General features: G+C 41.0%; 1 protein-coding gene across 4 annotated transcripts in view; it reads left to right on the forward strand.

The window, feature by feature from the left end:
- PDCD11 (programmed cell death 11) overlaps positions 1-11,766 on the forward strand; it is a 618,996-nt gene extending 607,230 nt beyond the window's left edge. For 3 of the 4 annotated variants that reach the window (XM_085606675.1, XM_085606671.1, XM_085606665.1), the window contains exons 32-36: positions 2,432-2,682; positions 3,694-3,862; positions 4,718-4,871; positions 5,970-6,135; positions 11,281-11,765. In XM_085606675.1, the coding sequence (XP_085462801.1) occupies positions 2,432-2,682; positions 3,694-3,862; positions 4,718-4,871; positions 5,970-6,135; positions 11,281-11,452 (912 nt within the window). In that variant the 3' untranslated portion in view covers positions 11,453-11,765. Of the gene's footprint in view, positions 1-2,431; positions 2,683-3,693; positions 3,863-4,717; positions 4,872-5,969; positions 6,136-11,280 lie in introns of all 4 variants that reach the window. The other variant, XM_085606679.1, reaches the window with a different exon arrangement.
- The last annotated feature ends 436 nt before the right edge of the window (positions 11,767-12,202 follow it).

Below are 12,202 nucleotides of genomic sequence, written 5' to 3' on the forward strand. Positions count from 1 at the left end.
ATATCAGTCGCACGAGACTTCCGGACGATGAAGTTCTACTTAACCTGTCTGCCTAGAACTTAACTTCCAGAGGCTGCCTTCTCCTCCCTTTCTCCTACTCAATGCTGTGCAGTTTACCCACAGAGTTAATTGAAAAAGAACAAGACCTAAAAGGATGATAAATTATGATAATCTTTGCCAATTAGTCCTTGCACAAACTCCTTGTCAGTCACTCAAAAGACAATTTAAATAAGAGTGGTAGAGGGAGTGCATACATGCAGAGAAGGTGATGACCATGTTACTCCAAAGGTCTGAAATAACAGATATTTGAGCACTTTCCAGTTAGATTGCTAGTTGATAATGGGGAATGGCCTATGAAAGAAGAGTAAGAGTCACCATAAAAATAAACGTTATCCTTAGAGCTGTTGAAAAATCTTACTGATATTAGTTTCCACTGTGAAGTTAAGCAGATATGGTCAGGCATTTGATATTCATTCAGAACCTCTTGGTTTAAGAAACCTGCAATGACGATTGTGGTGCAGCAGAGCTTTTATAAATGTTTTTTAAAATGTGCCTGGATGAAGAGAACATAGTTTATTCTAGGAGTAATAATGTTTGGGTTACATTCATTGATCCCTGGTGAGTTATATGCTCTGTCAGGACATACATTTCCTCCTCTTTCACCATTATTGTCAAAGCAACACTTGCAGGTTATTATTTGTAGGTTATTTTAAATGAGGTGTGAATACAGTCGTTGAAATGATTCAGCACCATAACATTAACTGGTATAATGCTCTTAGAGTTTACCATCCCAGATTTTCCAGTTCTCTGAATTCTCTAGCTGGCTGTTGTATACATTATGAAGCTTTTATCTTCTTAATCTTTCTTGAAGACTGATGTTATTATTATAGTATCACGTTATTTATTTTCTGGGGTATTTTTAAGGAGCTCCCACCTGCAAATATTTAAGTGCTCTAACCAAAGGTGCAGGCAAGAGCAAAAGTAGAATTCAAATGCGTGCCTGAATAGAGGGTTTTCAGCTCATATTTTATTTTTGGCTCGTTACTGAAGATTGCTATGGTCTAGGTGGATGTTAATGTGTTGTTATATGTGAATAGTATTTTAAAAAAAATTCAGATTAAATAGTATTTTCTTTTGCATTTGTTTTGGGATTGTTACAAATATTAGCTAGGAATAATTTGTTGGAAATTACATGGAAGACTGGGAAGTGTTCAGCCTCGTGAAGGAGATGTTATTTACAAAGTATTCTTGGAGGTATTTAGTTTGCTGCTTCCTAAAAAGTTGGGGGGGATTAATCTGTTAACAAAGTTTATACTGACCTCTTAACACAATTTATAAGGATCTGTGAGAGACTTGGATCTATTGGACAAAACACTTGATAAGTCCTTTGATAATTGTGATGGCCTCTTCCAAGAAGATCTGAAAAGATAGGCTATGCTCCATATGTTTGCTTCTTATAGTGTTACAGTTGTCAGACTTCACTGGGTGGCAGATACAACCACGCTGAAGTGTATTGCAGTATTTATTACCAAGTTCAATCCAGTTAACTAGAAGTTAACTAAAGCCAAAAGCAGTACAGAACAGTGAAGGTGTCAAATCAAAACCTTGTTTATTTGTCCCCAAAATCAAAGCTTCATTTGAGATGGCAGCTTATAAACCTGAAATGTCCAGTAGAAAGAATTAGAATTTTCTTGTAAAGGCTCGTCACAAACTGATTCTCGTCTAGACGCACACGAAACATAGACTGTGGATTTAAAGCTTATTGAGTCTTACTAAGAGGAGAAAAGTCTTCTTTCATCAGCGGTTTAATTTTCTCACTATCCCCCAATATGCACTGCTCGGAGAAGTGGATAGGTAGGGACCCAAGCAGTCCATTTTTTAATGCAAACTCCATTAACCCAAGAGTGGGTTAGCCTCATGTTCTGAGCAAGTTGGTGTCCTGTATCAATGCTTTAGATAAACGCAAGTAATTTCTATACTGCAAATTCTCTCCTCAGGTTGCAATAAAATGACTTGCATGTGGCTGGTTCAAACCCTTCTCAGCATTGCAGCTTTGAACCTAGACTAATAGGGGCAGCATCCACCCCACCGTTAAATTTGTGTATTAAGACTAAATTGCCCCCTCCTCCTCCATGAAGTTTCACTGATGTTCTCCAGCCATACCGGGACTGTAATTTTGTGTCAAAGATGGTAGTGTTTTTCAGTGCTTTTCCTAAGGTTAGCCCATTATTCCAAGTGTGAGTTTACAATCTGGGATAACAACAGCCTTAATTTGAATGAAGCTCTCAGTGTTTTAATGTTGTTGTGAGCGTTTCTAACAAGCAGATTTAATTGACTTTCAAAATTCTAGTGATATCATAACATGGATATCATTGTGTCTTTTAGTTTGTCAATACAGTATGCCAACCATTGCTTCTTCTTTCTTCTCTAGCAAAAGAAAAAAACAAAGAAGGATAAGGAAATTGAGAAGCAACAAGCAGAGAAGGAGTTGTCAAAAATTGAATCCACACTTATGGATCCCACGCGCCAACCACAGACTGCTGATGATTTTGACCGCTTGGTCCTTAGCTCTCCCAACAGCTCCATTCTCTGGTTGCAGTACATGGCGTTTCACCTTCATGCCACCGAGATTGAAAAGGCTAGAGCTGTAGCAGAAAGGGCTCTCAAAACAATATCTTTCAGGTATTCTTTAACTTGATGCTTTTGTGGAATAAAAATGCTTTTCAAAGGAAATTCTTATCTTTAACATTGGTTAAGAGCCAACGGGTTGGGATAGTTGATGTAGTAGAAAAGACTGTTACAAACAACCAAGAACTATTAGTTGTCTTCTTTTTTGTACTGTGATGTGAAGGAGGAAGCCTGATTGTTCTGTACTCGAGAGCTAAGTTTCTTTTTCCTCTATAATGTAACGACTTGCAGTAGAAAAGTGACAAAATTGATTAGTTTGCATAAAGTAATGCAGTACGGATGTCTAGACACCGCACTCAAATGGGATGGTCCCATGACAAAAAATCTCTCCCTCTTCTTAGGTTATCCTCTCCACAAGACTTGTTTTACATTTTCTAGGGTCTCTTGGAATTCCACCGGCGAGCATTGCATTTTGATAGAATCCGCTCTTCAAAGCCTGGCGACCTAGGGCCCATTAAGGCTGCACTGCAACCGCATTCAAGGAGCACACTAACCCTGGTCTAATACTGCCTGCATTTGATTTCATTTGAGGTCCTACATGCTCTGCAGTGGCAATTGTGCCAGCTTGGCATCCTCTGCTTGGCATTTGCCTACACGAGCCTATGGTCACCAAAGATTCGAATGCTTTTTTTTGCCTCATTAGGATTTGTAAAACCAGGTCCTGAAGAGGTCTGGTATTTTTTTAATGGTACTTTCCCTTAAATTACCAGCATGCGCTAGTAATGGCTCAAAATTAGTTGCCTGCTGATTTTACCTCCCAGTTGATTTATTCTACTACTATATTTGAAATTTGTTCTCCATCTGCCCTTTGTCAGTATTTAAACAGAACCTCTAAAAAAGGATTTTCACTCTGCCTATCCAGTACAGAGTTACTTCTTCATCCACAAATGAGCAACAAATTACATTTTTCAACAAACTAAAGAAAATTCTTCATAGTTGTCATGAAATGGCTCTACGTTTAGCAGTTATATGCTTATTTCTGACTGTCCTTGTTTCCTCTGTCAGGGAGGAGCAAGAGAAACTGAATGTGTGGGTTGCCTTCCTGAACCTGGAGAACATGTATGGAACAGAAGAGACGCTCATGAAGGTTTTCGATCGGGCTGTCCAGTACAATGAGCCGCTTAAGGTTTTCATGCAGCTTGGCGATATCTACAGTAATGCGGAGAAATTCAAGGTGACCAACATTAACGTTTTATTTGGGGTTAGGAGCTCATATAATAGAGATCCCGTTCAGTATATGAGCACAACAGCATGCCTTTGCTTATCTCTCTTCGGACTTGCACCTTGTCAGCCAAAAGAAGGCAGAGTCTGTATCAAAGGGTGGTTTCCACTTACGTATCCGTTACTACAATTGTCCTTTGATTTTTAAAGAAGTGTGGAAGGGTCAGTCATTTTACATGTGCCTATTACAGACCGCATAGCAAAGCCTTGTTCACACCATAATTAATTGAGAGATGATGCTTCAGCGCACCGGATTCTCCCAAGGCTTGGCAGAGCACTTAAAGCTTCATGTTTTGTGGATAAGGTATTAGATAGTAGGACGTTTGTTAAATATTATGCTGTGTAGATAGCCTTATGCTCTACGTATGCCTTCCTTTTCTGGTGCTGATTCAGTGCTCGCTAAACAGTGACTTTCTCCTCAGTGCAGGTACTAGTGTTGCTCCATTTTCTGGAGTTTTCCCCTCCCTGGTGTTACTATACTGTGGCATGGTGCACTATCAGTACCTCAGCAGCATTACTTAGCTTGTGATTTATGTCAGATGGGAGAGTCCAGCCTTATTCACTTGCCTACTACTCCTGTGCTTTAAATGTCCATGCGGTATTCACATCTTCTGTTGTCAAGAGTGGCCCATACCTCACCACATAATGTGCAGAAGATGCAGTTTTCCATGTTAAGTTAACTTCCCCGAAGCTGGATGGGGTAAACTGTCTAATGTACATACAAACATATATAACAATGTTAGTTTTCTTTAAAATGCTGCATCATATTGATTAAACACTAAAATATTTTACTTGTTTTGTGTCTAAGCAAGCGGATGACTTGTACAAAGCCATGCTGAAGCGCTTCCGGAAAGAGAAGTCAGTTTGGCTGAAGTATGCTACATACCTCTTCAAACAGGGACAGAAGGATGAAGCACACAGACTGCTGCAGCGTGCCCTCAAATGTCTGCCAGATAAAGAGCGTATGTATCTATTGTATTTATCTCTTTTTGAAGGATTACACCAACTGAACCACTATGTATGTGTTAAGGTATGAAGCAAAGTGAACTAAATCTGTCGAGCTACGTCTTTGTCAAACCCTAATCTGAGTTCTTTGGGTCACCACTCGTCTCTCACTGAGGTGTGTATGAAGGTTCTGCGACACTTGACTTTTTGCTGCCTCTTTACACTTTGCAAAGATTTACACTGCCTCATAATTGACTCAAACCCTATCTCTGTGTCTACTCCCATGGTGGTTATCTGCACCATACAATCAACAGGCTTCACTGGAAATCTCACTGCATAACATAAAAACGTTTTACTCCAATATATTGGTACTTGCATTAATAGTAGGCTTAGACCCGCAGGCTTGGCCAACGAGTAGCTTGTGAGCTACTGGTAACTCTCCATCTACCTATAAGTAGCTCTCCTGTGTGCAGCCCAACCTGTTAAATGAGAAGCTTTGCTTAGTTGAATTAGTATATGTATACCAAAATTGAAAAACATGTATTTGAGACTAAAATGGCTTAAGTTTAGAGAAAAATGTTTGAATTTCCAAAATGTATTTAAAGCTGATATTTTGCAGAGAAGCCATTTTGCACTGGGTAGACACATTACAAATATCAACACAGTACCAAGGGCACTGCAGCTGTGCCATGCATAGACATTCCACAGTGACAAAGCCTTTTTTACATTACTGCTGTAACCCTACCTGATGCACTGAGGTGATGACTGCTCACGAGCTTCCATATAATAACCACAAATATAATCTTGCCATGATGCCATCAGTATTACAGCACTAATGATATTAGTAGCCCAGGATGATTTTCATTGAACATATGTAGATCTTATTACAGAAAAGGTTGGAGGCCTTAGGAGCTTCCCTAATGAGTTACTCCTTTCAGCATTTTTAGCCGCACCTAGCATTCACCTTGATGTTGCCAGTAAATAATTCAACTTCTCAGACAACATGCAAGTATCATTTTAAAAGGTTCTCCTGTAGAATGGCTCGTTTTTGTGTAGAATATCTTGCTAGGCTGCTGAAAGTCTCATCCCTTACTTCTTTGTCTTTTCTTTTTAAGATGTGGATGTCATTTCAAAGTTTGCCCAACTGGAATTCCACTTGGGTGATGTGGAACGTGCGAAGTCCATTTTTGAGAGCACACTTAGCAACTATCCTAAACGGACTGACCTGTGGTCCGTGTACATTGATATGATGATCAAACATGGGCACCAAAAGGAATTAAGGTAAGTGGAAAAAATTTCCAGTAAATGTCTACCAGAAAGACAAACAGCTGTGAGCTAGTTAGTTTCATAGTCTAATGTTTAACTGTTGCACCATGTACAAGATTTCTCAATTTGCTTGCTTAATGTAATCTATGTTTCACTGGGCCTAGCCAGCGAGGCAGAGATTACATTAAGCAGGAAATGAAAATTGGGGGAAAGGTGATTTGTTATTATTGGTGTGGGTGAGCTTTTGCATTCTGTGGGCCCTTTGGGGTATTTGTGTGATGTCATTTTGCGCAGTATTCCACCAACTTCTGTTGCCTTGGGAGTTAAGACCTAAAGGTTGAGTTTGTAAAAATCTGGACCCTGGTAGGGCTTTTCCCTGTTGCCTTCTATTTCTTAAGAATTGAATGTTACAAGTAGCTTTGCGGAATTCCTTAACCGCTCTTTACCTCTTCAGCACAAAGTTGGTGATGAGTTAATGAAACTAAGTGTACCGGAGAAAGCAATGAAGAATGTGACAAGAATAAACGCTAGATGCCTCACCAGTATCTTTATCAAGCAGGCGGCCTCGAAGATAGTGAATTCAGATGTGTCTTGCTGCTGTCATGTCTAGTGCTTTACATGTGAAAGAATGGGACGGTACACGAAGACTTGACAGAAAGGGGCAGAGTTTAAGGCTTTTGAAGAAAAGAACTGCTGGTGGATGTGGCATGTAATGTGTCACTTGGAATCTACCTATTACAAGTGGTTAGGAGTTCATTGGGTGGTTAAAAAAGCACAACTCTAAGAAGAGTAGATCCCATTATCAGCAGATATGAAAGTTGTGTGATCTGCTTGCTGAAAAGTGGTGATGCAGTTTTATCCTCCTTACATCGAAGGGAAAATATCCAGGAGTTGCTTGATCTGAAGTACATGGTAAGAAGAGGACTTTGCAGTGCACTTGACATCGTATGGGACGATTGCAAATGTAGCTGTTGCAAAAAGCCTGGCCCACAGTGCAGGTCGAGGGGATTTCACAACAATTTAATAGATTTTGTTAACAGCCAGTTGCAGAACCAGGCGCGAGGGAAGAAACTGTGATGGACTCTGGGGAGGGTGTCATGTTAGGACGCAAACAGCATGGCTCCATAGGATATGTTGTATATTGGGAATGGCACGTTTGACCCTAGCGCTCACCTTTCAATTAGATATCTGTTGGGAACTCTGGCAACTGTATATTACGCTGCTCTCTGCTGACTTTTACGAACTGACCTGCCCAAGATACCTACGTATACTGCGCTTAACTGAGATTGATGATTAAACACAGTGTGGGGGTGGGTGCTGAGGATGAGACCCAGGTTTCAGTAGCGAAGCTCACTACACCAGTTAGGCGCTTTACAGCACAGTGACCACAAGGTGGGGGGATGAGTTTGGAATGTTTGATAGAGTTGTTTTTCCTGCCGTACACAACAGCAAGGTTGGGGAGGGTTGTGTGAGACCTCCCTAACTCATGCAGCATTGTAATGAAAAAAATGCTCTTACAACTAAATAAATCTCCGACGCACAAGCAAAGATCCTGCATAGTGGGCTCCAGTGAAACCTGGGACATGATTATTGACACTATCCCAGATGCAGTTTTTATTACAAAAACTTGGCTCAATGTGCATTCCCTACCAGATCTTGCAATCTCTTTGCCTTCAGGTTACAAGATACTAAAATGCGATAGAGCAGGACGCCATGGTGGGAGCACAGACATTATTTTTAAAGACACATATACATGTTCGACTGAACTCAACTCCTCTTTGGCCGACTGTTAACTGTTAGCATTTCAGTTGTCTCTCAAGGAACATAGGTTGACCAGAGGTACGATTGTCTATAGACCGCCTGGCTATAACTCTCAGTGAACAGCCAATGTGTTTTCTTGGCTTGCGCCACTCGTTTTAAAACGTAAGTGCGTAAATAGGTGATTTTAATTGACATTTTGAAAATTTAGAAAATCCACTCTTCAAACAATTAGAAAAAGACATCCTAATCCTTAAACTGACGCACAAAATTATCAGCCCCACACACACTGCAGGCCATACTTTAGACCTGCTGTTTTCCAATTTCAACAGTGTAAAGAATATTGAAATTTCCCCTAACGTGGTCTGATCACTCTAGGCTAGGCTTTGCTCTTTTTCCTCCTTTGACTCGAAAACCAATGTCAAAAACCTTGAATTCCCCTAAAAGGTCCTGGAGTAAAATTGCGTTGAATTCTTTCAAATAATTTTTCCCTTTCTGAATTCGATACTGACCCCCCCATCCCCCCCCCCCCCCCCCCCGCCCCAACCACCCTTCGACAGTTATCTATGGCAATTTATTACAGCTATAACCAAAGCCTTAAATTTCTGCGCCCCTTGGACAAATAATACATCCCATAGGCTCACCCTACCTTAAAGCTGGTACTACCCTGAATTGAGGAGAGAGAAAAGAAAGTGCAAACTCTCAGCGAACCTGGAGACTTTCTAAAGATCCAGCAGACCATGCAGCCTACAAACACCAACAAAATGGTTATCACAGACAGATTAAGAACACACACCAAAAATATTATATCAAAGGATTAGATGAAAATAGCGGCTCTTCTAAAGAACTTTTTTAAATTGTAAAGAAACTATCCCAGCCAGTTAGCCTATCACTAGCTGGCACCCCTTTGGTTGCCCACTGCCAAGCAATAGCCAATTAATTCACAGGTAAAATTGACAAAATATAGTCTACCTTTGATACCCAACTTTCACTAGAAGAGTTTCCCTGGGCCCTGGCAGGTCTACACCCAGAAGTAAGAGTCCATTTAAGAAATTCTGCCAGTGTATCTAAGGAACAGGTCGAGAAAATTATGATTAAAGTAAAGTCAGGTTCTCCACTAGACCCCTTCCTCATTTCATTTTTTCATGCCTGACTTCTGCCTTGAGTGAAAATCTGACCCTAATTGTAACGTCACTGACGACAGCTGTATATCCAGACTCTTGGAAGCAAGCACTAATCCTCCCCATAGCCTAAAAATCAGCACTTGATGTATCCACCGTATTTAATTATTGTCCAATTACCTTGCTTCCATACATGTCTAAAGTCCTTGAAAGACTTGTCAGTCTTCAACTGACAACCTTTTTGGAGGACAGTAACCTACTAGATCATTTCCAAACTGGATTTAGAACCAAGAACAGCATTGAATGTACACTTTTGGCAGTTCTGGACAACATCAGATTGGAGGTAGATCAAGGCAAGCCCTGATTCTACTTGATTTTTACGCAGCATTTGACACGGTCTCACACAGTCTCCTGATTAGGAAACTCCATGAGATAGGGCTCCACTCTCCTCCCTTCAATGGTTTGGATCTTTTGTTTGTAAAAGATCTTAGCCTGTCCTGTTAAAAACGGTCAGATCACCTCTCCCACAGTTCAAAATGCAGCGTACCACAAGGCTCTTTATTGAGCCCCACATTCTTTAATGTGTACGTCACATTTCTTGCCACATTGGTCAACAAATTGTGTTTTGACATCTGCTCTTATGCAGATGATACCCAATTGGTCATCTCAATAGGTGTGAAACAGACGGAGACTAAGAAAAATCTCGCAGGTTGTCTCTCCCAGGTGGCCAGCTGGATGAGGGCTGTCTAAAATGAAACGCTGAAAACAATGAAATGCGTTTATTGGGCCGAGCCGACCACATCTGGGATGCATCCTGGTAGCCCTCAATTCTAGGCACGGCACCGGCACCTAAAAAAAAAAAAGCGAAATATTTAGTAGTCCTTATTCATCGATCTCTATCCATGCAGGACCAGGTCAGGGGAACATGTTGTAAATGTTTTGGCCTGTTTGATTCTGATTGACTGGCACCGCACTGTGATCCAGCCATTAATTGGCAGCAGATTGGATTAGGGAAACGCCCTTTATATGGGGATGGCTGACTATCTGTTTGTGCATTTGCAGGTGATGCAAAATGCAGCCGCGAAACACATCTGCAATAAAAACAGATATAGCTCTGCCTCCGTCTGTCTAAAAACACATGATTGGCTGCCCATGCGAAACAGAGCAAAGTTAAAGCTTCTCTGCCATGCCCATAGGGCTCTTAATCACTCCGGCCCTTTGATTCTTAGACCTAAGGTGTAACTCTGTGACCCCACTAGAAAGCTAAGATCTACAAATCATGCCCTAGCTAAAATAAAAAAAGCATTGGGAAAGCCAGAGCCAGTGGCTGCTCTTTCACCTACTTGGCCACAGCCCACTGGAATTTACTTCCTTTGGATAATTGCCTTACTGAGAACTACTTTGGGTGTAGGAAAAAGCTTAAAACATGGCTTTACCGAGATTAATGGACCTTTATCCACCCGCACCGTCCCCAGTTTTTCCTGTTGACTGAACGAATGGCAGTATTAGCGCCGTGATATCCCTCCTGGGATAAATGCTAGCGCTCTACAAATAGCACAAAATAAAAGGGAAAAAAAGCCATAAAAATAGTTATTGAGGACATGGTATGTAATGAACTGGTGAATGACTTGATGGTGTTTAGCAAGTGATCGAATATTTAGTAGAACAGCAAGCAGCCTGATAGCCTCAAGGGATGCAATGGAGGCATAGTTAGGAGGGGTCTTGTGCGAAGGAAGCAAATTTTACCTACTGAGTTCGATGGCTGTAGAAGGAGCTATGGAGAGGATCTCTCCTGGAAGCAGAGCAGGCAGTCCTCATGAATTTTGCCTGGGGTTCTGGGTGCGGACAGATGAAGGCGGGCATGACTTTGGCGCGTCAACGGCGCACTCACCACACTAAAGAACAGTGGAGCTGTTTAAATAGGGCAGGACCGGTCTGCACATGCGCCTCCGGCTCATGATCACGGGTGAAAGTATTGTCGTTCAGAGTAGTGCTCGTTGTTCTTCCTTCCTTCCAAATGTTGATCCTTTACATTCTTATGAGGCTATAGGCTACGATTTTTAATCTATTTTTACGCTGGGCACAAGTGTTATACATGCCTGGACATCTCTTAATTCTGGAAGTAACTGGACCAAGGACTAGTTCAATAGTCACTTCTTCAAGTTAATTGTACTGTTCGTTACAGCTGCCAAAGCTTAAATAGACATTTTTTTCCAGTTGATAGAGAATGTTAATATCTGCATTTAATAACTAAATGTATTTATCTCTTATTTCCTAATAGGACCATTTTTGAGCGCGTCATTCATCTGAGTCTAGCAGCCAAGAGGATGAAATTCTTCTTTAAGCGATATCTTGATTATGAAAAGAAACATGGCAGCCCAGAAAGCGTGCAAGCTGTGAAGGAAAAGGCCCTGGAGTATGTGGAATCAAAGCGCTCCCTCAGCGGGAGCTAATGTACAAATGATTTACCAAAAGACTGAAGTTCCTTACAGGAATATTACCATCTGGTATCAGCAAGTGCTGTCTCAGGACTGTGGTCTTCTGCGTGCTGGAGTTCCGGGCCCAGCAGTTGACAAAGTGCTGCATTTTGTATATAATGTGTACAATAGATCTTTTAACATGCTATGATAGCTCAAATCTATCTGCTCCAGCTATCAATGTACAGTTATGTGAAATCTGTATTGTATTTTCAAGGTCATGTGTTTTGCGATTAGTTTTCACATGCAGTTTTATGCCCCATTATTAAATCTGGTGATGTCCAAGAAGACAGTCTTGTTTCTGTATGGCCTAAAAGAGAAATAGTTTATTTCATTTACTGCTTAATGCAGCCGCTTGCTTTGGAAGCACAATGGAACGTAGGGGGTCTCTTATTTCAGAAAAGAACAGTTTCTGATTGACAATGGCATCAACAAAAGCAAAGCTTAAGTTTACTGCTAATCACATCAGCCTCCAAGGTGGCACCTGGGTCCCCTGTCCCGTCACTATCTGCTATTATTACTTTCATGTAAATAGCTTCAGGGCAGAAGTAAATGGCTTTGAAGGAAGAGACGAGTTTGTTTAAATAATAATTACAGGTTTCAGAAGAATACTGTTGTGTACCTAGAAGATGATGTCATAACTTTTGGAACTGGGCAAGTCTTTTGGCAAACGCCTTACACAACCACCCCTTTCTAATCCTGGAATTTGAGCATAGCTGCCAGGGT

The sequence above is a fragment of the Triturus cristatus genome, chromosome 1_2 (genome assembly GCF_964204655.1).
Source record: "Triturus cristatus chromosome 1_2, aTriCri1.1, whole genome shotgun sequence".
Classification (NCBI taxonomy): Eukaryota; Metazoa; Chordata; class Amphibia; order Caudata; family Salamandridae; genus Triturus; species Triturus cristatus.